The sequence below is a fragment of the Molossus molossus genome, unplaced genomic scaffold, assembly GCF_014108415.1.
Source record: "Molossus molossus isolate mMolMol1 unplaced genomic scaffold, mMolMol1.p scaffold_m16_p_19, whole genome shotgun sequence".
NCBI classification, from domain to species: Eukaryota; Metazoa; Chordata; class Mammalia; order Chiroptera; family Molossidae; genus Molossus; species Molossus molossus.
In genome coordinates this window covers 25,512,251-25,536,345 of record NW_023425354.1, presented here as the reverse complement: position 1 = coordinate 25,536,345, position 24,095 = coordinate 25,512,251, and the positions used below count along the sequence as shown (strand labels likewise).

The window sequence follows — 24,095 nt, the reverse complement described above, 5'->3', positions numbered from 1 at the left end:
GCCCTCATCTAAGCCCCCGTCACCCCGTTGCCTCTAGATGAAGGTCATACTTGGCCCAGGACATTCCCTGATGGTATTTAGGCTCCTCCAAGACTGGCTTCTGGTTTTCTGTTGCTCAGGATGTTCCAACCACTAGAGGGGAGGGGGGCAGAGGGAGCCACTGGCTTTTAAAATCCTTGCTTTGGCTGTATTTTTATTTTGATGGAAATAAAATTCACAGGAAACCCTCCAGAGCTTTGGGGGCACCCACCCCTGGGCCAGGCACTTGTCCTGGGTTTTGGTGGATGGGGCAGGGTGTTGGGAGGGTATGATGTGCAGCTGAACCAAGACAGGCTGGCTTTCTCATCAAGCTTATGGGACCGTCGGCTTAGAGGGGCTGGGGGGGAAGTTGTGACCTGAAATCAGGAAGCGGGGCTAAGGCGGCCTGGGGACTGGAGGAGAGAAGGCTGGGCATGGGAAGCCCTCGGAGCCACAGACCATGCATGTGGCTGCTTCTGGGAACAGAGACAGATAGCACCCTGGCTAGAAGAGAGTGGCTTCCCAGCTCTCAATTTCCCAGCTTGGGCCCCTGTTAGTTGAGTTAGTCAGCTCAATGTCCCAGTGCCTCTGCCTCCTGACCCCTGACCTCTACCAACTGTGCCTCTTCCCCCACCATTCAGTTGCGTTCCACATTCCCCTGAGTTCCTTCCAGCCCCTCAGTGTAGCTCACCTCACCCCTCTGCAGTCCCCCAGCTTTTTCCAAGCATCCTTTCTGGACCCTCTAGGTTGCTTATGGAACCACAGAGAATAGTCCTGTGACCTTCATGAACTTTCCCGATGACACCCTGGAGCAGAAGGCTCAAAGTGTGGGCAGAATCATGCCTCACACAGAGGTGAGCCCCAGACCAGAAACCCCAGACCCTACCTCCTGCAGAGAGCACCCACTTCCCCACAGGGGTCTTCCCCGGGCCTGGCCTGGGCTTGCTCTGTGGGCTGAGGCCTGAGAGGTAGAGCTGAGCAGCGGCCATGAGCAGCAGCCAGCTGAACTCCGCAGCCTCCCTTCCTGTCTGAGGTGTGTTTTTGCCAAGCCCCACTGTCTGTTTCGGGGCAGCCAGGACAGCCTCAAAGAGGAGCCAGAGCACAGAGATTTTTCCTACACAGCTCTCTCTCTCCCCTGGGCCCCCTACCCTCTCTTTGACAGAGTTTCTCTTTTTGCTTCAACACTGAATTTCCCAAGCAGACTGTCCCTTTGGGGATCCTTTGTACTTCAAGGCTGAGCCAGATCATCTCTCACTCAAATTTCCAACCCTGACTCCTTTCCTGCTCTGTCACTGGTGCTTTCTGCCAGTCCACACTTGGTTTCCCTTGCCCCCGTGTGCCCTTGTGCCTCTGAGGTCACTGCCAGTGTGCCCAGGCAGCTGCTTCCCCTAGAGCCCAACCACGATCTGGGGTGAATCTTTCCTGCCCTCCTCCCTGGAGTGAGTGTGTGGCGATGTTAGCCCGTTCCCATCCCTCTGACAGCCTCACTGCTACTCTGGGGGATGCCCACCTGTAGAACTACAGGGCCAGCGTAGTTCTCCCCATTTCACAGAGGCAGACACTGAGGCACACAGAGACTAAGTTTCCCTTTTACATTGGCTGCAGCCCAATTCCCCGCTAGGCTTTCAGACTCTACCTCTCTGCCGCCTCTCCTGTTCACATGGCCCGGCCACACCATCCTCTTTGGCTTCTCTATTTGCTGCTTAATGGGAAGTAAGAGAACACTCCCTTTTCCTCTGCACAGTTTATAATTCTTCCGCCTGCCTGCCCTCCATAGGCCTCCTTCTCTGTGGCACCTCCTGTCCAGTTTCCTCAGCACCCCTGACCTGGGCCTCACCTGTTCCTGCATGCCCAGCTCAGGTGTCTGACTGGTGATGGGCCCACTCTGGCCCTTGTGTCCCTTCCCTGGATCGGGTTGGGCGGAGCCAGGGGGCCTCATTATTGGAGGAGGAAAAGCAAAGCGCCCATTCCTGAGCCCCTCGCCTCCATCCTGAAGTGAGAGGGTAGGAGGCCCCAACCCGAAGCTGCCCTGTCCCAGGCCCAGATTGTGAACACGGAGTTGGGGACCATGGCAGAGCTGAACACACCTGGAGAGCTGTGGATCCGAGGGTACTGCGTCATGCTGGGCTACTGGGGTGAGCCCCAGAAGACTGAGGAAGTTATTGGACAGGACAAGTGGTATCGGACAGGGTGAGAGGGCGGAGTGGGGCAGAGGGTTTGGCTGGTGAGGGGAAGCTGGGGGTCCCGAGGCTGAGCTGGGAACATTAAACTAGAAGAGGGACAATATGTGTGTCAATTTGGCCCCTTCATAGACCTAATTTCCACCACGTGTAAAATGGGGGTGATCATAGTGCATAGGGATCCCGGAAGGATCAAACGTGGTACTGATGAGAGCGCCCAGGACAGTGCACTATACCAGTGTCTGCAAAATTGGAGCTAAGATATAGTCACTCGTTTGTTAATTCAACAAATTTTTCTTACCTGTCATGTGCTCCACTATTCTAGACACTGGCAGACCAATGGAAAGCAAGATGAGAAGGATCCTACTTTTACTTCTCTCATGGCTGGTGGAGGGAGACCAATACAAATAAGAGAATTTCAGACATTGATAAAAATGAAGAAAATAAAATAGATCAGAAGAAAGAAAGTGCCTCTTATAGGAAGGGGAGTTTCTGTTAAGATTAGCCTCCTAAGGTGGAAACATTTGAGCTGAGACCTGAATGATAGAAAAGAAGCCAAGCCCTGACCGAGTAGCTCAGTTGGTTAGAGTGTTTTCCCAATACACCAAGGTTGTGGGTTCAATCCCCGGTCAGGCACATACAAGAATCAACCAATGAATGTATGAATAGGTGGAACAACAAACCGATGTTTCTCTTTCTCTTTCAAATGAACAAATAAAAAATAAATTTTAAAAAAAGGAGAAGCCAGCCATGAAAAGCATATGTATAGATATGCTGAGAGAGAGAGAATATGTTATGGGTATTGATTTGTTTTTGTCTGCCTCCTCCACTAGACTGTAAGTTTTAGGGAATATCTTGTTCAGACTGTACCCACCAGAGTCTAGAGCAGTGCGAGACACATAGTAGGTGCCAATAAATGTTTGATGAATGAGTATGTGAGCCGGCTGGTTGAGGCAGAAGCAAGAGGCCATTTCTGGCCTTTCCTTACAGAGACATTGCCACCATGGATGAGCAGGGCTTCTGCAAAATTGTGGGCCGCTCCAAGGATATGATCATCCGGGGCGGTGAGAACATCTACCCCGCAGAGCTTGAGGACTTCTTTCACACACACCCGAAGGTGCAGGATGTGCAGGTGAGGCACCCAGTCCAGGTGAGCCCCAGGAGCAGGAAACACAGATGGGGATGGGGATGTCTGATATCTGTCTGTGACTCTGGAAGGTGGTGGGAGTGAAGGACGACCGGATGGGGGAGGAAATCTGTGCCTGCATTCTGCTGAAGCCCGGGGAGGAGACCACGCCAGAAGAGATCAAAGCTTTCTGCAAAGGGAAGGTGGGAGCCTCAATGCAGCCCCCACTGATGGTGCTCGGTTCTCCAACCCCCTTTTCCCTGCCAACCACTCAGCCCACTCTTTCCTCCCCCAACCCTATGACCCCAACCCAGCCTCATGTTGTATCTTCCTCTGGTCTGCAGATCTCCCACTTCAAGATTCCCCGATATATCGTGTTTGTCACCAGCTACCCCCTCACCATCTCAGGAAAGGTGTGTAAGGTGGAGAAGACAAGGGAGGGGCAGGATAGCCTGGGGCCCAGGTGCAGAAGGCCAGGTGGCCTCAACTCTGCCTCTCTCAGTAATGAGTAAGAGTCTGGTAGTAGGATGACCAACTAGTCAACTCATCCTGGTTTGCACCAAGTTTCCTGGCTTTAGCCTAAGAAACTCCTCAGTCTTGCCAGGCCCATGTGGCTCAGTGGTTGAGCATCGACCCGGGCACCAAGAGGTCAGCGGTTCAATTCCCAGTCACAGCACACGCCCAGGTTGGGGGCCCGATCCCCAGTGGGGGCATGCAGGAGGCGGCCAGTTGATGTTCTCTCTCGTTGATGTTTCTATCTCTCTCTCCTTCTCCCTCTCTCTATAATCAATAAAGAAAAAAAAGAAAGAAACTCCTCAGTCCCAGGCAAACCGAGATGGTTGATCACCCTAGCTGGCAGAGGCTGCGAGGCTGGCTCTCACTTCTTTCTGTTTCCTCCAGGTCCAGAAATTCAAACTTCGAGAGCAGATGGAACGACATCTAAACCTGTGAATAAAGGGGAGAGGGGTCCTCCCAGGCCCTCCCTGCCCTTCCCCCACACTCCCCTTGTCTGTCTTTGTGATTTGACATAAAGAGCTTCTCTGTTTTCTTTGGCTGATCTCTTGCTGGTGTGGTCTCTTGGCAGCTACTATGGGACGGAAAAGGGAAAAAACCAAAGGGAAACTAGCACTTTTAGACCTATTCCTTATCAACGATGATGCTAAGCACTTTGGTGCGCATTATCTACTTAAGTTAATCTGTACTCAATCCCTTTGAAAAACTATCCCATTCACCCATTTAAAGTGTACGATTCATTGATTTTTAGTATATTCACAGATATGTACCACCATCATCACAGTTCATTTTGAACATTTTCATCTCCTTTAAAAGAAACTCCATACCCTTTAGCTATCATCCCACATCTCTCTCCCAAAATAACCCAATTTATATATATATATATGTATAATTTATTTATTTATTTATTTATTTTCATCAATGAACCTGGGCTTCCCTGACGGGCAGAGCTAGATAAAGCATTTCTTGACCCAAGAAATAAAAACAGTTCTTCCTGCCTGCAGTCCTCACCCCCTAGTGTGTCTACTCCCAGCAGCAGTGGCCTCCTCTTTACTTTTTAGAAAATGAACATAAGTTTAGGATACTCTGAGTGTCAGGCGTTATGCTAGGTGCTTTCTTGAAATCTCCTCAACAACCCTATCAATTAGGCCTTCGCTCCATTTCACAAATGACGAAATGGAACTCAGGGCAGTTCAGTGTCTTGCCCAAGGTCACACCGCTGGAATTAGAACCAGGTTGTCTGGCTCCAAACTCCATGATCTTTCCACCTCATGGGAGAGTCCAGGTGCCTGCTTTCCCAGCCCTTCACCTGAACTCTGTCTCTCCCACAGATACCATCCTGACTCTCCTTCCAGCAGGTGCAGGGGGCAGGGGGCAGGGGGTGGTGGTGGTGGTGTCTGACACAGGAGATGACAGACTAGTCTCCTGGCCTAGCGGCTTCTGCTGGGGTTTTTCTGCTCCAACATCCAGCCCAAGTGTCCTCTTCTCCCATACTGACTCCATGGCCCTTGTGACAGATTGCCCCACAGCACAGAGCCCACTGGCCGGTATCCAGCAGGGGCTGAATTGTTATCTGTTACCTGTTGTCTCTTGTTGGTTTGCTTCTCCTGTCATGCATCTGTGCTGTGACCTGGTCTTATGCATCTAATGTCCCCAGCGCCCAACTCTCTGCCAGGCACATAAAATATGAAGGCATTCACTGAACAAACTAAGAATTCCTGAGTGGGTCGGGGTGCCTAAAGCGGGCAGCTCACCCCACAACCTCCAGGCCACCAGGGAAAGGAAGGCCCGGTGACTGCGGTGAGCGCATAGGTCCCGGCAGGTGGCGCCACAGACTCGAGAACCCCGGTCTTCCCAGGACGTGGGACGACGCTTGGTCACGTAGCCCCTCTTCCTTCCGCACTGGCGGCCCAAACGCTCGGGCTCTGCGCACACAGTGCGCCCTGGGCGTGTCTCACGCTCGAGTCCTGCCCGGTGCACCAGGCTGCTCCGCCGCAATGCGCACCGTGACGCTTCCCCGGGCCCGGGTCGGTGTCTGGGCGGCAGCGGCCAAAGTGGCCCCGAGGCGCCGCCGCGTGGAGGATGGGGGAAGATCGCGGAGTCCTGTGGCCCAGAGCCAGCGCGCAGCGCTTTACGTCCACGTGAGTGGGAAGGAGGAGGAGGAGGCAGGAGCCCACAGAGTGACTTGTCACGTGGGAGCTCACCTGCCTACTTTCCCCGCCCCCAGGCGAGGGAAATGTCTGTGTCCGGGGATCTGAAGTCTTGGTGCTCACCAGCTCATTACCCTTGACGGTGTGATTTCCCTCCTGAAGCTCAGTTTTTCTTACTGAAGGGGGCGTAGTAATCCCAGCCTGACCTGCCTTGAGGAGTTGTGTGGTTCAGATGGCATGGCCACGGTTGACCGACCTGGAATGGGGATGGGGTTGGGGATGTGCGACTGAACCCTGGGAGTGGCCAGGGCAGCTCGGAGTCACCTTTTGCCCCCTTCGAACACCCCTTGCCCCAGTGGCCCTACTGCGAGAAGCGCTGCAGTTACTGCAACTTCAATAAGTACATTCCCCGCGGCGTGGAGGAGGCTGCTGTTCGGGGCTGCCTGGTGACTGAGGCTCAGACCCTGCTGCGGCTCAGCGGAGTGCAGCGGTGGGTACCGGCCGGAGGCGGGGCTTGGCGGAGTGGATAGGACAGGTGCTGCAGGCCTCCTGGAGGGCTCCTCCAGGTCTCATCTTCTTTATCTTCTTCACCCAGGGTGGACTCTGTATTCTTTGGTGGAGGCACCCCCAGTCTGGCCAGTCCCCACACTGTGGCTGCTGTCCTGGAAACAGTGGCCCAGGCAACTTACCTGCCTGCAGACTCCGAAGTCACATTGGAGGCCAATCCCACCTCTGCCCCAGCCTCCAGGCTGGCAGCATTTGGGGCAGCAGGAGTCAACAGGTTATCCATTGGCCTCCAGGTAACCAGTCTTATCCACCCCATCCCAGGGCACACAGCCCTTCGGTGCTGTCTCTCCTCTGGTCACATTCGTTTATTGAGCAAACATTTATTGAGCTCCTTCTGGGTGCCAGGGCCTACTACATACTGAAAAGTGTGTGTATGGTGACACTTTTGTAACTATGTAATTGTCTGCTTCTGTGCTAGGCCACAAGCTCTGTGAGGCATGCATGTTTTTTTGTTCATCACAATATTCCAAGCACCCACCATGGTGCCTGGAACATAGTAGATGCTCAGAAAAGATTTGTTATCGTGATTGGAGACAAACAGGTGGTCAGATCATTGTAGCATGGTAAAATGGTCCCTTTACAAAAGACTTTCATGCCCTGGCCGGTTTGGCTCAGCGGTTAGAGCATCAGCCTGTGGACCAGAGAGTCCTGGGTTCGGTTCCCGCTAAGGGCACGTACCTCTGCTGTAGTTTGTCCCTGGCCCCGGTTGGGGTCATGTGGGTGGCAACCAGTAGGTGTGTCTCTCTCACATTGATGTTTTTCTCTCTCTCCCACTCTATCTGAAGATAAATGCAAAAATGTCCTCAGGTGAGGATTTAAAAAAAACCCAGAAGGCTTTCAGAGTACAGACTGAAGGGCATCTCAGTCTGATGAAATCATGAAAACACCCCCCCCCCCCCCCGCAGGTGATGTTCGAATGAGGAGGAGGAGTTCCCCAGGGGAGAGGGTATGAGAGGAAAAGACACATGATATGGAAAAGCCTTGCATGTTTTGGGGGAGCTGTGAGTCATTCCTTGTGACTGGAGAGGCTGGTGACAAGGAAGCCTTCAACACCAGCAAGGGAGTTTGGGTTTTGCCTAGTGGTTTACAGGGGAGCCACTGAAGGTTTTTAAGTAGGGAGAAATATATTCCTCTCAGGTTGACCCCTCGTGTTTTCATATCCAGTATTGCTTTCTCCACTTCTGATACATGTACCTCTTACCCTGAGGTTGGGGTCAGAGCCTTGTTCTCATGGGATGTACTGAAAGGGACAATTATTTCTGCGATAGTCTGTTCCCAAATGCATATACATCTTGACTCTAATTGTGAGGAAACCTCCGGAAAACCTAAATTAAGAGACCGTTAGCCCTGGCCGGGTAGCTCAGTTGGTTACAGCGGCCTCCTGATGTGCTAAGGTTGTGGGTTCCATCCCTAGTCAGTGCACATACAAGGATCAACCAATGAATGTATAAATACGTGGAACAACAAATTGATGTTTCTCACTCTCTTCCTTCCTCTCTAAAATCATTAAGTAAAAAAATTTAAAAGAGACTTTTTGTATGTGTGCTAAGAACAGATAACATGAGATTGATCTAACCTCTTAACAAAGTTTGAGTATATAGTATACACTAAAAATCTGTTAACTATAAGAACCGTGATGTACAGCAGATCTCTAGAATTTCTTCATTAAGAAATATTTTTAAAACAACTGGCCTATACTCTTCAAAAATGTCAATAGCATGAAAGACATAGGAAGGCTAAGGATCTAGACTAACAGAGACTAATGAGACAGTGACAGCTGAGTGCAATGTGTGACCCTGATTGGATCCTGGAGTGTGGTGGGAAGAGGAACTTACTACAGTAGACGTTACTGGGACAGTTGGCCAAGTTTGAATATGACTGTATTAGATAATGGCATTGTATTAACATTACATTTCCTGAACTCTGTGATTGGCTTGTGGTTATGTAAGAGAATGTCTTTGCTGTTAAGAAGGACCCACTTAACTGTTTAGTGGTAAGAGGGTACAATATTTAAATTAACTACATTTAAATTACCAGTTTGCAAATGCTCACTAGCGTATAGCCAGTGGCTACCATATTCTACTAAAACATTCTATATCTGCACTGACCACATGCCAGTAAACACTTGGAATGTGATTATTTAAATTTATCTTAAAATTCAAGTAGCCACATGTGATTAATGCCTACTGTATTGGACAGGGTAGAAATAGGACATTTCTGTCATTGCAGAAAGTTCTTTTGGACAGTGCTGGTCTATAACTTATTCTCAAATGATTCAACATCATAATATGTGAGTGTATTTATTTTATTTATTTATTTTTTTAATCCTCACCTGAGGACATTTTTCCATTTTTTGTTCAGATAGAGTGGGAAGGAGAGAGAGAGAGAGAAACATCGACGTCAAAGGGACACATTGAGTGGTTGCCACCCGCACAACCCAACCAGGGCCGGGGACAAACTGCAACCGAGTTACATGCCCTTAGCGGAAACCGAACCCAGGCCTCTCTGGACCGCAGGCTAACGCTCTAACCGCTGAGCCAAACCGGCCAGGGCATAATATGTGAGTGTATTTATAGAGAGACAAAGCAAGTGTGGCAAAATGTTAGTTGGTGAATCTAGATGAAGGTGTTCTTTGAATTTTTTTCAACTTTTCTTTAGGTTTGAAATATTTCAAAATTAAAAATAAAATTGAAAAAGACTCTTGGCTTTGGGGCCAGACAGTCTTAAATTCCAAGTCTGACTTTGCCACTATATGACCTTGGGCAAGTTATGTAACATTTCTGGACATAGTTTTCTCATCTGTAAAACGGAGTGATTGTTGGAGGGTTATAAGGATGAATCAGACATTGCATAAAAATACTTGGCACATAGTGACCCCTCAGTGAATGGTATGCCCTTGGCATTGGCTTGACCATCGCCTTTCAGCTGCCTGCCGTGTTCTGTATTTTCACCTCTATCTGGCTACAGAAAGGTCAGTCACGCAATTTTGTTTCCCTCTGTGTTTACACTGGACCCTCTCTCCCCAGTCCCTGGATGACACTGAGCTCCAGCTGCTGGGGCGGACACACTCGGCCAGTGATGCTCTGCAGACCCTGGCAGAGGCCCGGTGCCTGTTCCCTGGGCGGGTGTCTGTGGACCTGATGCTAGGGCTCCCGGCACAGCAGGTGAGGCCGTGGCTCAGGCAGCTCGAGGAACTGCTGCGCCACTGTGACGACCACATCTCCCTCTACCAGCTGTCCCTGGAGCGGGGCACTGCCCTCTTCACCCAGGTGCAGCAGGGTGCCCTTCCTGCCCCAGACCCCGAGCTCGCTGCTGAGATGTACCAGGAGGGACGGGCAGTCCTTCGGGAGGCTGGCTTCCGCCAGTACGAGGTCTCGAACTTTGCCCGGAATGTAAGTCCTAGGCTGATGCTGAAGGTGGGGCGTGGGCAGGCTAAGGTGTGACCTGGGAAAGTGGCCCTGTGGAGAGAAGAGCCCCTGCCGGGTACCCTGAGGGCTGAGGTGGGGGGCATTCTAACCAGGTGCCCCTTACCTGAGCAGCAGCAGGGCTGCCAGCTTTGCTCTCCACTGACTATTCCCTCCCTCCCCACAGGGGGCGCTTAGTACCCACAATTGGACTTACTGGCAGTGTGGTCAGTACATTGGCATTGGGCCTGGTGAGTCCCCTGTGAACCATAGAAGGGATGACTCAGGAGTGGAATGTCATGGCTGTGTGATCTTAGACCACTTATTAACCTCTCCAAGCCGCTGCTTCCTTATATGTAAAGTGTGGCCAAAAAAATGCCGTTGAGTGTGTATTTTGAGGTGCTTAATAATGCCTGGCACTGTGGGTCTCAGCCTTTAGCACACATCAGAATTACCTGGAGGGCTTGTTAAAACCCAGATGGCTGGGCCCCACCTTCAGAATTTCTGATTGTTCAGGGCGGGAGTAGGGACCAATAATTGAGGTTTCTAGCATATTAGATGCTGTTGACCAGGGACCACACTTTGAGAACCACTGACATAACATCTGGCAGACACACAGTCTTAGCTGATATTACAGTGGGTGTGGTTGTCGATGTTGTCAGGGGCCCATGGACGCTTTATGCCCCAGGGGGCCGGGGGCCTTACTCGGGAGGCTCGGATCCAGACCCTGGAGCCTGACAACTGGATGAAGGAGGTGATGCTGTTTGGACACGGCACCCGGAAGCGCTTGCCCCTGGGCGAGCTGGAGCTGTGAGCATCTGAGGGCACTGGGCTCTTCCCCCCGGAGTTCCCCTGCACCCCCAGAACCACCTCCATGTGTACCTTTTTATTTCTTGCCTTGCCCTGCCCCATACTGCATGATCCTCACAAGCCCCCGTACACACATCCCAGCCTAGGGTTTGAGGACTGGGAGAAGTGCAAGTCTCCTCTCCAAGACCCCCTGATGGTTTTTCTTTCAGGCTGGAGGAAGTTTTGGCAATGGGGCTACGCACAGACGTGGGGATCACTCACCAGGTAAGGGGTCCGAGGGCTTTGGCACACTGCTTCTTCCTAAGCCATGCATAATCATTTCTCACACACACACACACACACACACACACACCCTCCCATTCCTCTGGGGCTGGCAGCTGGAGGTTGGGCTTTAGTCCAGCCGAGGCCTGATGGGCAGAAGCAGCGGGCAGTGTGGTCAATGGTGAGAACCCTGAACTAGGGCTTCAGAGATCCAAGCCCTAGTCTCCTTCTACGGCAGCCTTGGGCAGACATCCTTTCTCTCTGAACTTCGGTTTCCTCAGCTATGGGGGAATCGACTAGGTTAAGGGTTTTCAAATGTTTTTAAATTGCACTGAAGCTCAGGTAGGAAGTGCAGTAGATGGTCAGTGAAACTCAGAGCTGCTCTGGATAAAGCCCTGGCCATACCCTGAGCAGCAGAGGGGGTGGGAGCAGGGGAGCTGAGGGAGACCTGGCTGGGCTGGGAGCTGGGTTTTGGCCTAAACGTGGAGGCGTGAAGGTGCCCATGTCCCTGCTGGCCCATTGGCCTGGACCTGCTGTGCATGAGAGTCAGTTGTCCAAGGTCCCTGTGCTAGACTGTACCCTCCCTCACCCCTCACCACAGCCCAGACCCTTGACCCAGAGTGGCCCCACCAACTACCTGCCCCATGGTGGCTGCACCTCTGGCCCTTCTGCTCCTCCAGCACTGGCGGCACTTTGAGCCCCAGCTGACCCTGTGGGACGTGTTTGGAAGAAGCGTGGAGGTGGACGCGCTGCTGGAGCAGGGCCTGTTGTTGCTGGATCACAGGTGTGGAGAGTGGTGAGAAATCCCAGGGAGCCCTGGGCACAGAGCTCACACCTGGTACAAGTGGGAAAGACGGGGGGAGGGGCCTGTGGGTTCCAGCGGCACTGGGAGAAGGTGGGCACTGAAACTGGTAAGATGAGGCCGTCACCTCCGGGCCTCTTGGTTTTCTAGGGGTCTTCGGTGTTCCTGGGAAGGCCTGGCTGTGCTGGATTCTCTGCTCCTGACCCTTCTACCTCAGCTCCAAGAGGCCTGGCAGCAGAAAACCCCCTCCCCTGTGCCAGGAGGGTGACAGATGTCCCTGCCTTCCAGGACTGTATCCCAGGTGGGCTTGGGGCTGGGCTACAGACATCTCCCTAGGCAGGTGCCATCTCAGCCCTGGCATCCCCAGGGACCACCTACAGCGAGCTGGATGGGAGGACCTTTCTGGCCTGGGAATTGGCATCGAGTACGCCCTCCACTGCCAGAGAGGGAGTGGTGGTTTCTCGAGTGCCTCTCACCGGTGGTCTCGAGCAAATCCTGGCTGGCAGGAGATGCTGCGGAATCCGGCTCTCGGGCTTCCAGCCTCGACAGGACAGGACAGGACAGGACAGGACAGGACACAGAAGGGACTGAGGTGTGCTGGCGACCATGTGTGTATCCAGCACAGCGGCCGCTGGGCTCTGAGGACAGTGGGAAAGGTCAGAGCAAGCCTTGCCCCTTCTCTTTGGCCACCAGGATATGTTTAGGGTGTCGGGATCCCCACGGACCTTCCTGAGTTTCCTCCCCCAGGCCCCTCGCCCCACAGCCTTTTCCTTAAGGGAGTGAAGGGGTGGGGACAAGCAGGGAAAGGGGAGGGAAGAAGAATTCAGAAAACACCCAGAGCCTGCTAATTCTCTCCTGGCCTTCTGCTTGCAGAAATGGCCACCTGGTTTTATTAAATAGCCTAATAAGTCCCTCTGGAGGCCGTCTTGACTGTGCTCCTGTCCTCTGTCTGGGCTCCTTCATGTAGCATAGAATCCTGATTTGGGTGCTAGAGGCTTAGTCTAGGCTGAGATTTCCTCTGTTCCGGACATTTATTGGCCCAGTCATCTTGGCATCCATCAATGATCCTTGCCTAAATCAGTGACTAGACTGAAGTTTGCAAAATGTTAGTTTCCGACTCTATCATTCCATGTACATTTATTAACTGGCATTCATCCATTAAAAAAAAAAAAGATTTTTCTCTTTTAAAAAACATATATGTTTTTATTGATTTTTTTTTTGTTTTGAGAGAGAGAGAGGAAAGAGGAGAGAGAGAGAAAGATAGATGTGAGAGAGATACATCCATCGGCTGCCTTCTGCATACCCCCTACTGAGGATCGAGCCCACAACCTGGGCATGGGCCCTGACCAGGAACAGGGACCTCTCAGTCCATGGGCCGCACCAGCCAGGCGAGTGTTCCCTTTTCGAAGGGCTGACACTCTTAACCCTGGTGTGTGTGTCTGTGTGTGTGAGAGAGAAAGGCATTTTCCTGTGAAAAGGCTTCATAATTTTTCTTATCAAAGGTACTGTGGCCCTGGCCAGTTTGGCTCAGTGGTTAGAGTGTTGACCCGAGGACCAATGAGTCACGGGTTCAATTCCGGCCAAGGGCACGTACCTCAGTTGCGGTTCATCCCCGGCCCTGGTCGGGGTTGTGTAGGAGGCAACCACTCGATGTGTCTCTGTCACATTGATGATTCTCTCCCTCCCTTTCTCCCTCTCCCTCCCACTCTATCTGAAGATAAATAGAAAAATATCCTCAGGTGAGGATTAAAAACAACAAAGGGTACTGTGATACCAAAAATAATTTAGTACTGCTGCAGATCGGGGCGTGCCCAGCTCAGCCTCTAGCTAGGTGCCTAAGGATGGGGTTTCCCACCCCTCAGATGTGAGCACGTGCATTTCCCGTGTGCCTAGTGGGTGTGAATATCAGCCCCCTGTGACTCTGTGGTAACATGGTAGGTGTTACTACCTCTCATCTATTCATGAAATATTCAGCAAGCACTACTGGTGTGCTAGGCACTGTGCTGGGCACGCAGAGAGGAATAAGACCTGTCCCTTGAGGAACTCACCAACATGTTGATAGATGTGTAAAGAGATACGTTTCAGGGTTATCAGTAAGGGTGTGTAGGCGGACTGTGGAAGCCTGCAACGAATCTGGTTCTGAGGGGCTGGCGCAGGACAGGGGGATGTTTTTCTCACTGCCTCCTCTGGCCCTGGGGCAACTTGCAGCGTGACCCGTGCTGCCAGGGGAGCCTCTTCCCAAGCTTTCCCCTGATCTTGCTATTCAAGAAGTGAGCACGGGGCCAGGGCAGTGCACCATCAGATAACCTGGGCCTGCTCAGGTTTCTCCCAGAGGCCAGGGCTCATGCCACCTGAGACACCCAGGTCCTCCCTGCTCACTAGGCCTCTGCAGACACCTGGACAGGAGCCAGGGCCAGGTGGGGGTTGCACGGATCAGCTTCTGTGACTCAGCCTGGTCCCACCCTCCCCAGGTGAATCAGAATCTCCTGGAGGTGGAGCCCAGGAATCTAGTTTTTAAGTGCTTCCCAAATGGCTCTAATGATCAGGCCAGTTTGGGAGGCCCTGTCATCTGCCGCCTCTCATCCTGAGAGGCTGGGGTCAGGAGGGATAAGGAGCACATGGCAACGACCCTCTGCATCCAGGCCTCCATGGCTCATCCATCAATGGGTCCTCCACGTTGAGACTTCAGTTGTCATTTTTCACTTGCCCTACTGAAAAGCACATGGACACAATTAAAAGGGGGGGGGGGACAAGCTACTTTGGTGACGAGAAGAGATGGGGAAATGTAATATGTGTGAGTGTGTGGTTACAGCTTGAAAGACCAAACCTTCCTCGTACAAGAGCACTAACAATTTAGAGCCTACGATTGAGCCACCCAACCCCCACCAAGTGGTGTGCAGTAGGCAGGGCAGCTATCATAATTTCCACTTCACATTCGAAGAGGCTCTCTAACTAGACTCAAGTCATATGAGTGGTAAATAGCACACCTGGCATAATACTTCTGGGCACCCAGAACTTTCTGTTACATCATTATATTATACTTACTGTGGGTCCAGGTTGACTCACCTGTCTCTTAAATTAGGCAAAACCCTGACCTCTCTCTGGTCCCTATGTTTCAGGCTTGAAGCTGCCATCTCAGCCTGGTGCCGAGTAGCTCAGACTCGGTGTCTATGTTTTCTGTTCTGAAGAGGCTTGAACAGTGAGAACCCATGTGTCCCATCTCCATGAGACCACCTCATGGGACAGAACTGCATTCTGCGAAGAAAAGGATTTACATAATAAAATTGCTATAGACTGAATGTCTGTGCCCCCACAATTCATACGTGGAAACCTCATTCCCAAGCTGATGTATTGGGAGGTGGAGCTTTGGCAAGTGATTAGGTCATGAGGATGGAGCCCTCATGAATGGGATTAGTGCCCTTAAAAAAAAAGACCTCAGAGAGCTCCCTAGCCTCATGTGAGGACATAGAAGACACCGAATCTGCTAGCACCTTGCTCTTGAACTTACCAGCCTCTAGAACTATGAGAAATAAATGTTTGGTGTTGAAGCCATTCATTTTATGGTATTTTTGTTATAGCAGCCCAAATGGACTCAGACAAGGATGAATAACTTGTGTGGTAGATTCTGTTGTTCAGAATGTTTACCACCCTTCCTCAAGTGCCCCTTCCTGAGGGCCTGTGGGGGATTTTCTATCCCTGCCCTATTGAATTTGAGAAGGACTGAGAGACTTGCCCAAGCCAGTAGGTGGTCCACCTTCTCTCTCTGCCACAGAGACCTGCAATGTTCAGACAGAGATTGTGTCGTCAGCCTCGGTCCCAGAGTTAAGACGTTGGGCTGAGGAGACCATAGAGATGTGAGCAGGACTAAGAAATACACACTGTTGTAAACCAGTAGATTTGGGATTGTTTATTCCAATCTGAAGCGCACTCTTAACCCTTGCTTTATCATCAGCTAAGGTACTGCCTCCCTAACTTTGGCAATAATTTTGTCCATCTGATCGCTCAAGTCAGAGAGCAAAGGGGATGCAACCTCTGGGGCCACCCAAGTAGAAGACCGAACTGGAAGTTTTTGCCTGTGTGTTGCCTCTGAATTTCTCTAATCCAGATCCTCCTGCCCTTCTTTTTTTTTTTTTAAGTCCTCACCTGAAAATATTTTTCCATTGATTTTCAGATAGAGTGTAGAGTAGCAGGGAGGGAGGGAGAGAGTGAGAGAGACACATGGATTTGTTGCCTCTTGTACAACCCCGGCCAGGGCCGGGGACTGAACCTTCAACCGAGGTGTGTGCCCTTGACTGGGAATTGAACTCGAGATCCTTTGGTCCACGGGCCGACACACTAACTGTTGAGCCAAACTGGCCAGGGCCCAGATCTCCCTTCTAGCTTTCCCTGCCCTCCCCCCTTCTTTTCCCTGCTTGAGTTTTTTAAAGCCAATTTTTTTTTTTTATTACACAAACATAGAAACATTAGAATTCTAAAGGAAAAAAATAAACGCACCCACAGTCGGTGGCCCCAACAAATGGAACTGTTTTTATTTGCCTGTGTTCCCTTCCAGTCCTTGTCCAAATGCATGCAGGCTCCTTGCCCAGGGGTGCTCCTGGCACAGATCTACTTTGCATTCTGCCCTTTCTGCTTCTCATCCTGCCATAAACATTTGTCTGTGCTGTTACATGGTCATCATCTTGCTCAGTTAAATTGCCGCACAGCGTTCCAATGAGTGAATAATTTAATAATTATTGCCCTAATGTAAGTCACTTAAGTGGTTCCCCGTTTCCCTCTATTATAAATAATGCTGCACTGCATGTTTTTATGGATATAGCGTCTTTCTCCATTTGAGTTATTTCTTAGGTCCGTTCCCAAGAGTGAGATCGCGAGGTCAGAGGGCATGAATGCTTTCCTATCTGCTGGTGTGAATTGTAGTACTGCTTCACAAAGGGTTTTTCTTTTCTGTTTTCCTGCTCCAAAATAATAATGCTCATTTTCCTGCTCCAAAATAATAATGCTTTTTCTCTTTTTCAACCATATAGAAGAAAAATGCTACTACCCAGAAATTACCATGACTAACATTTGGATAACCTTCCCTCCAGACATCTCTTGATGCATAGATATACATATAGATGTAGAAGTAAAAATAATTTTTCACCAAAGGGATCATACTCATGTGCCAGTTTTGCAACCTGTTGTTTTTTTTTTTACTCAACAACATGTCCTGGGCTTTTCTCATTGGTTCTGCCGCCACCAGTGCCTGTGTGGCAGCATGATGTAGTACACACAGTGATAGCTGGAAGCCAGGCACGTGTCAAGAATGTTATCTGCATTAGCTCATTTAAGCTCCACAACAACCCACTGAGATAAGTTCTGTTATTATCATGCCCATTTTTGCAGATGAGGAAACAGGATCAGAGAACTTAGTTGACTGCTCAAGGTCACAAAGCTAGGAAGTGGGCTGGCACTCAACTTGAGTCCTCTGGGGCTCTATACAAACAACACACAAGCCCTGGCCAGTTGGGCTCAGTGGTTAGAGTGTTGGCCCGAGGACCAATGAGTCGCGGGTTCGATTCTGGTCAAGGGCACGTACCCATACCTCCGTTGCAATTCATCCCCGGCCCTGGTTGGGGCCCTGTGGGAGGAGGCCACTCGATGTTTCCCTTTCACTTTGATGTCTCTCTCTCTCTCTCTCTCTCTCTCTCTCTCTCTCTCTCTCTCTCTCTCTCTCTCTCCCTCTCCCCCTCCCTCCCTCCCACTCTATCTGAACAAAAGTGGAAAAATGTCCTCAGGTGAGGATAAAAAAAAAGACAAATACTACACAAATACATTCTTATTATAAAACATAATGATAATGCATGCAAGCAATACCGTGGCATTGAAAGTAAAGTGTGAAAGTTCCTTTTACACTTCCACAGAGGTTTGATGTGTGTATCAGTTATGTTTAGTTTTAACTACATATGACAAAATCAAAGTGACATAAGCGTAAACAAATAAATTTATTTTTCTTCCACATAAAAGAAGTCAACAAAGCCTTTCAGGACTAGCATGGTGGCCCCATGCTCACTGGTCACAAAGAACCCAGGCTTCTCTCTTTATGCTGGGCTAATCTGGTCCCAGGAGCCCCAACCATCATGTCTGTATTCCAGGCAACAAGAAGGAAGAAGGCTGGAGGGCCACAGCGTGTTTTCACCCCAGTGAATCAGCCCCATCTAAAGAGCGTCCTTAAAAGTCCCCCTGCCCCGTGATGTCAGCTTACTTCTAGTTGGCCACCCTTATCCATAAGGGAGGCTGGGAAGTATAGTTTTTAAATTGAGCCCATTGCTGCTTTCTCCCACCCCAACCCCCCATAATCGAAGGGATGGTTAAAGGGGGGGAGAGATATTAAGAGGCAACCAGAAAGCTCTGCCACCGTGTGCACCCTTCCCAGTCCTCTCCTATCAATGTACCATATGTACAGTTATAAAAATATGGTTGAGAAACAGTCTAATGTGTAAACGGTAACTTTTATTTATTTAAAAATATTTTTACTGATTTTTAGAGGGAGAGAGAGAAATCTCAATCGGCTGCCTCCTCCATGCCCCAGACTGGGGATCGAGCCTGCAACCTGGGCTTGTGCCCTGACCAGAAGCAAACCAGCATCCTTTTAGGGCCCGAGACGATGCCCAACCAACTGAGCCACATTTAAAAGCTTTCCCAACCAGATTAAACATTCTCAATTAAATATGTGTTTACTGATAATTGTGTTGTGTGCTCATTTAACCTCTTTGTTTATTTAAGCAATTAAAGCCTTGATGATTTCCTGATCGACTTGAATGAATTGGATGGGTGGATGGATGGATGGATGGATGGATAGATAGATAGACAGATAGATAAGATAGATGTTACAAGTATATTGACTCTTTGTCTTATTTACTGCAAGTATTGTTTCCACTATGCTATACTTTTTATCATTAATGGGTTTTAATTTTTTTGGAAGTGAATTGTCTAAAAGTTTCAAATATTTATCTATCGAGCCCATCTTTTGCCTTGTGACTTTTCTGATCAGTCCCAGGCTCCACTTTTGGTCAACTTTCAAGTTGGCTTTCTTCTCCCAGGAGTCACAGTCTAATGGTGGCAGCCGGGCCCACCTGGCTGGAATCTGCACTGCCACCTCCGTCCTGTACGTAACCACGGGCAGCACGTTCCCTCATCCAAGGTCTAGTTCTCCTGTGTAGTGAGGGGGTGGGACCAGCCCCCGGTTCTCAGACCTGGCTCTGCATCGCAACTACCAGGGGCCCCATAACATACACATTCCTGGACATCCCCCCTCAGGTGTACAGCATCTGAATCTCTATCCGGGAATCTGCATTTGTGATGCTCTCCAGTGAGCCTGATGCTCATGTTTCAGAGTCTGGGCCGGCCAACACCTGAGACTGCTTCCTGTGCCGAGCTCTCCCAGTAGCGAGTGAGAGGAGGACGGCAGCCCCTGGCCACTGTGTCCACCAAGCCAGGCGCCCTGCCTCCTCCTCCTGGGTCACAGACCCCATGTCACATCCAGCCTGAGCAGCCGCCCCATCGTCCTGCTTCCATGGGGGTGGGGGAGGTGAGATGGTGTTCAGGTTCCTGGAGTATATAGCCTTGGGGGGGGGGGGTGCCAGAGCAATGCCCCTGAGAGGGGACCAGTGTCACTTACTAGCTGGGTGACCTTCGCTAGGCCACTCACTCTGTGAGTCTCCATTTTCTCAGCTCTGAGAGCAGGGACTGTGCCTTCCTCAAGGTTATTACAAGGTTGGCAATGATGGATGGATGGATGGAGCCTATTGCTGTTCCTGGCACAAAATGCGCCTTTGACAAATGAAGTAGTTATTACTATTAATGTGTTCGCTGTGATTTACAGGGCCCTGGGCATGCTGGCTCTGAAGAACGCAGGTCCCAAACGCAACTCCTGGTGCTGACAGGAACAGAAACCTGTTGTTTCCCTGTGATGCTGAAACCTGTCAGTAGGTAACCCTGGGCTTCTGGAAAAATTTCCCCTGGCCCAGTGTAGAACTGCCAACTCCCAGGTAGCTGGGAGGGCGTGTGCCACAGGGCAGCCTGACAGCAGCACCCACGGGGGGAGGAAAGGCCCCTCAGCAGGTGACTCCTCATACCAGCACTCCTCCATCAGGTCAAACAGGAATGGCCCCATTCCTCAGGGGAACGACCGCCTCCACCTGCCTCCCAGACCCCGGACACCTGGGGCGCACTCCCAGCTTGTGCCTTTTCTTTATCCAAACCTCCGGATTAGGTCTCTCCTGCTGCCCTTGCTCTTCATCCTCCCCAGACCTTACATCTCCTCCCCTGCATTCCTGCTGTCCCCGACTCAGCCTGAGTCTTCCCCTGCCCTTGAACCTGACACACTGACATTGGCCTCACTTTGCTTCTAGTGATTGAGACCCCAGTGAGGGCCTTGGCAGCACTGATGGGGGACACGGTGGCCAGAGCTTCAGCTCAGGGGAGCGGCTTTAGATCACTGAGGAAGTTGCTGTGGAAACGCCCCTCCTCCAAGTCCCCACCCACACTGACCCTTCCGATTAATTTATGAACAATGCAAAATAAGTTATAAAAACTGTCAAGCAGCCTTGACCAAGTGGCTCAGTTAGTTGGAGTGTTGTCCTGTGCACCAAAAAAGGTTTCGGGTTCAATTCCCAGTCAGGGCACATACCTAGGTTTCGGGTTCAATCCCCGGTCAAGGTGCATACAGGAAGCAACTGATCGATGTTTCCCTCTCATAATGATGATTCTCTCTCCCCCTTCCTCTCTCTCTCTCAAAAAAAAAAAATTTGATAAAAAACCATATCCTCAGGTGAGGATTAAAAATAACAAACAGCCCTGGCTGGTTTGGCTCAGCGGTTAGAGCGACAGCCTGCGGTCCAGAGAGTCCCGGGTTCGGTTCCCACTAAGGGCACGTACTTCGGTTGCAGTTTGTCCCTGGCCCTGGTTGGGTCATGCGGGAGGCAGCCACTCGATGTGTCCCTTTCACGTCGATGTTTCTCTCTCTCTCTCTTCCTCCCACTCTATCTGAACAACAACAACAACAACAACAACAACAAAATGGAAAAATGTCCTCGGATGAGGATAAAAAAAATAACAAAGCAAAAACTGTCAAGCAGGCAATATTGTTGGAACAAGATCTGAAGTCCAGGGACAGTCTGCTCACCAGACAGCACAGGCGCTGCAAACATGCATGCTCATATTCAGAACCCAGCTCCTGAGTGGTGTCATATGTAATTCTCACAATTCCCTACAGGCCGTGGCATGTCTGGGCTCATGGCCACATCATTCTGACCTCTGCTTCCTCCATCACATCTCCTTCTCAGACGCTGATCCCCCTGCCTCCCTCTTACAAGGACCCTTGTGGTTACATCAGGATAAACCAGGATAATCTCCCCATCTCAGAATCCTTAATCACATCTGCAAAGCCCTTTTTTATGTAAGGTAACAAATTCATAGCTTCCGGCGATAAGGATGGGAATATCTTCAGAGAGCCGTTGTACTGCCTGCCACACTGAAAGAGAAATTATTTAGTGGATTTGAGTGTTCTGGGCCTTAACAATAATCCCTTCCATCTGTACACTTTTCAGAGTGCTTATACAACTTTGTGTTTTTGTTCTTTTTTATGCTTGCATTGATCCTGGGAAGTCGATGAAGGTGGTGGCATTGAGGCCATTCTGTAAGGGAAGTAGATATGACTTGGGGGGGGGGGGGGTGGAACAGTGCCTGGGTCACAGAGATAGATAAAACTAGGACCCAGGGCTTTTAACTCAGCATCTTCCCGCATCATCTCCATCACCTCCAGTTTCAGGCCAATGCCACTAGAACAATGTTCTCACCGGTGGAACAGGGCGATTCCTCAGGTACCCCCACAATCTAGACTAGGGAGAAGTCTCCAAGGTGAGTCAGTTCCCTGGGCCTTGATTCTGCCCTCAGCAAGCAGCATTCTCCTACCAGGACAAAGAGGGAGGGACGGATGCAGACAGAGAGACTTCCTTTAGTGGAGAGCCTCAGCAAGACCCCAGAACTCAGTGTCCGTGCATGTCCGTAGGCCCTCAGCAGCAGCCCAGGGAGATGGCTCCCGGGCCTGTGCTGGAACACAGGAGGGCACTCGAATTCTTAGAAAAGTCTTATAGCAAATCTCCCAGGTGGTTCATGGTTTTGCCCTTCGGTGCTGCACAAAAGGAGCCAGGCTGTCTCCCTGCCCCCTGGATACCGGAAGGCAGCTCCATGAGTCCACTGATGCTCCTCCAGGCTTCCCTCCCTCCCATCCATTATTAATGAACCACGTGTGCCAGACACTATTCCAGGAACTGGGATTTAGCTGTGAATCTGACAGGCAAAGCCCCTGCCCCCCTGGACCGTATACTTTAGTGGGGGAAGATAGACCATACAGAAATATGGATGGGGTAAGGATTCTGAGATAGCAAAACAGGACGAGACAGATGGTAGAGGATGACGGCAACTCTGTGAGATTTGCCTAGGAAATGGCAACATTGAGATGCAAACCCACATTTTGCACCAAAGTCCCCCTTGCTCACAATCCCTACGCTATGTGGCATCCAGAGGAAATAGAGCAATTTCACCCCTGAGACTGAAATCATGCTTGAAATAGTGTCCAGCAGTGGCCTGACCCCAGGGCCAAGAAGAATGGAAGATTCCTGTTCTATGCTAGCTGAGCAAGGGTCTAGCAAGGAGGGTAATGGTGTGATGGGTCGTTTAACAGGGATGGTGGCTGGATGGGGGGGAATGAACAGCTGGGGAGAGTGAGCCAGGTGTATGTGTGGGGGCTGGCCAGATGTAGGGGGTGGGATGCAGACAATAGGGGAAGGGGCCAGCTGTGCACATGGAGGTGAGGCAGAAGTGGCAGGATGAACTGGAAGAGGGAGCCAGATGTAAAAAGGGTGCGTTAGTTGTGAGGGGCTTGAGAACAGACTGTCCCAGTCTTAGGCTTTGGAGCGTGGCTGTCCCTGGAAAGGGATGATGCAGCCAGTGCAGGAAACACATTTTCTATTTAGGGAAGCTGTTTAGCTTCTGCAAAGAGGAGCTGAGGACATGTCCGGCACCTGGCTGGGTGGAAATAAACAGAGACATAAAGCAATAATTGATGTCGTGTCCTCTATCAACCCTGCCACCTCCACCTCCCCAGCTCAGGGAGGTTGCTCATTGTTGCCAAACTGGGAGGAGATGACTAAAGTTATGGTGGCTAAAGCATGCTGTTCCCTGAACTTGAACTTGTGTTTTATCCCCTCTGGGCCTTGGCTCCTGCTGTGTCCTCATGTGGAGTGTCTGCCGCCTGACCTGCCTGTTGAACTCTTTAGCGGCCCAGCTCAAATGCTCCTCCTCTAAGAAGTCTCCCCTAATATCCATTCTGCCTTTTCCAAGTTGTGATTAATCACTAGCCCCTGAGCAGATACATTAGAGTTGAAAACACAGACAACCCAGCTCTGTGTCTAAGGCACACTGACCTCAACCCACTCCACCCCAGGGGCACATGAATGAACTTCAGAGAATCCCTGGAATTGAATGCAAAATCATGTGCAAAATCAAATGTGCAGATGACTAGATAAACAAAGTACAATACACAGTGGAATATTATTCAGCCATGAACAGCACTGAAGTACTGATACATGCTATGATGTGGACGAACCTTAAAAACACTATGCTAAGTGAAAAAAGGCAGGCACAAAAGGCCAAATACTGTGTGATTCCATTTACAGGAAATACTCAGAACAGACACATCAATAAAAACAGAAAGTATATTAGTGGTTGCCAGGGGCTAGAGGGAGGGTGAAAGGGGCAGTGAACGTTTAATGGATACAAAATTTCTTTGGGAAGATGAAAAAGTTCTGGAACTAGACAATGGTGATAGATGCACAACATTGTGAATGTACTAAATGCCATTGCATTGTATTGGTTAACGTCGTGAATTTTGTGTATTTTAACACCGTAACACACACGCACATACATTTCTGGAAGGTTTCCCAGCTTTGATCAGATTCTCGAAGGATTAAGCAGCTCTGAGCTAGTCTTCATGATGCAGATGGTGATACTAAAGCACAAAGAGGGGATGAGACCTGTTCAAGGTCACTGGGGCTGGTGGCAGAGCCTAACCAGGTTGTGTGCCTGCCTGACCATGCACCAATCGCACCCGCTCCTCCCGTCCTTTAACCTCTACTGAATCCTCCCACACAGCCCCCCGATCTCTGTTCTGCCCCAGCCAGCCTCCCCAGAAGCTGTGTAACTTTCCAAAAGGTCAAAGACCCT

At 50.5% G+C, this 24,095-nt stretch overlaps 2 protein-coding genes across 4 annotated transcripts in view; both read left to right on the top strand.

The window, feature by feature from the left end:
- ACSF2 (acyl-CoA synthetase family member 2) overlaps positions 1–4,350 on the top strand; it is a 44,789-nt gene extending 40,439 nt beyond the window's left edge. Inside the window, exons 11-16 of the mRNA XM_036268151.1 lie at positions 765–872; positions 2,057–2,208; positions 3,189–3,330; positions 3,417–3,527; positions 3,669–3,737; positions 4,225–4,350. Of these exons, the coding sequence (XP_036124044.1) occupies positions 765–872; positions 2,057–2,208; positions 3,189–3,330; positions 3,417–3,527; positions 3,669–3,737; positions 4,225–4,275 (633 nt within the window). The 3' untranslated portion in view covers positions 4,276–4,350. The remainder of the gene's footprint in view (positions 1–764; positions 873–2,056; positions 2,209–3,188; positions 3,331–3,416; positions 3,528–3,668; positions 3,738–4,224) is intronic.
- Positions 4,351–5,752: 1,402 nt separating this feature from the next.
- Positions 5,753–15,352, top strand: RSAD1 (radical S-adenosyl methionine domain containing 1). 3 transcript variants are annotated; one of them, XM_036268713.1, is made up of 11 exons: positions 5,753–5,978; positions 6,344–6,477; positions 6,583–6,787; positions 9,581–9,718; positions 9,824–9,946; positions 10,146–10,209; positions 10,621–10,768; positions 10,978–11,032; positions 11,710–11,825; positions 11,982–12,132; positions 14,951–15,352. In XM_036268713.1, exons 1-10 carry the CDS (start codon positions 5,835–5,837, stop codon positions 12,097–12,099), a joined length of 1,245 nt encoding a protein of 414 aa, XP_036124606.1. In that variant the 5' UTR covers positions 5,753–5,834; the 3' UTR covers positions 12,100–12,132; positions 14,951–15,352. The 3 variants fall into 3 exon arrangements, with proteins under 3 accessions (XP_036124606.1, XP_036124605.1, XP_036124604.1); XM_036268712.1 differs by having other exon boundaries at positions 9,581–9,946; positions 11,710–11,813; XM_036268711.1 differs by having other exon boundaries at positions 9,581–9,946.
- Positions 15,353–24,095: the final 8,743 nt, after the last annotated feature.

What these genes read in the sequence shown, in the direction of transcription:
- RSAD1 (XM_036268711.1), top strand. Translation starts at nt 5,835, where the DNA reads ATGCGCACCGTGACGCTTCCCCGGGCCCGGGTCGGTGTCTGGGCGGCA. An exon ending in GGTTATCCATTGGCCTCCAG is followed by an intron (nt 6,788 to 9,580) that starts GTAACCAGTCTT and finishes CTCTCTCCCCAG; the next exon opens with TCCCTGGATGACACTGAGCT. An exon ending in CCCCTGGGCGAGCTGGAGCT is followed by an intron (nt 10,769 to 10,977) that starts GTGAGCATCTGA and finishes TTTTTCTTTCAG; the next exon opens with GCTGGAGGAAGTTTTGGCAA.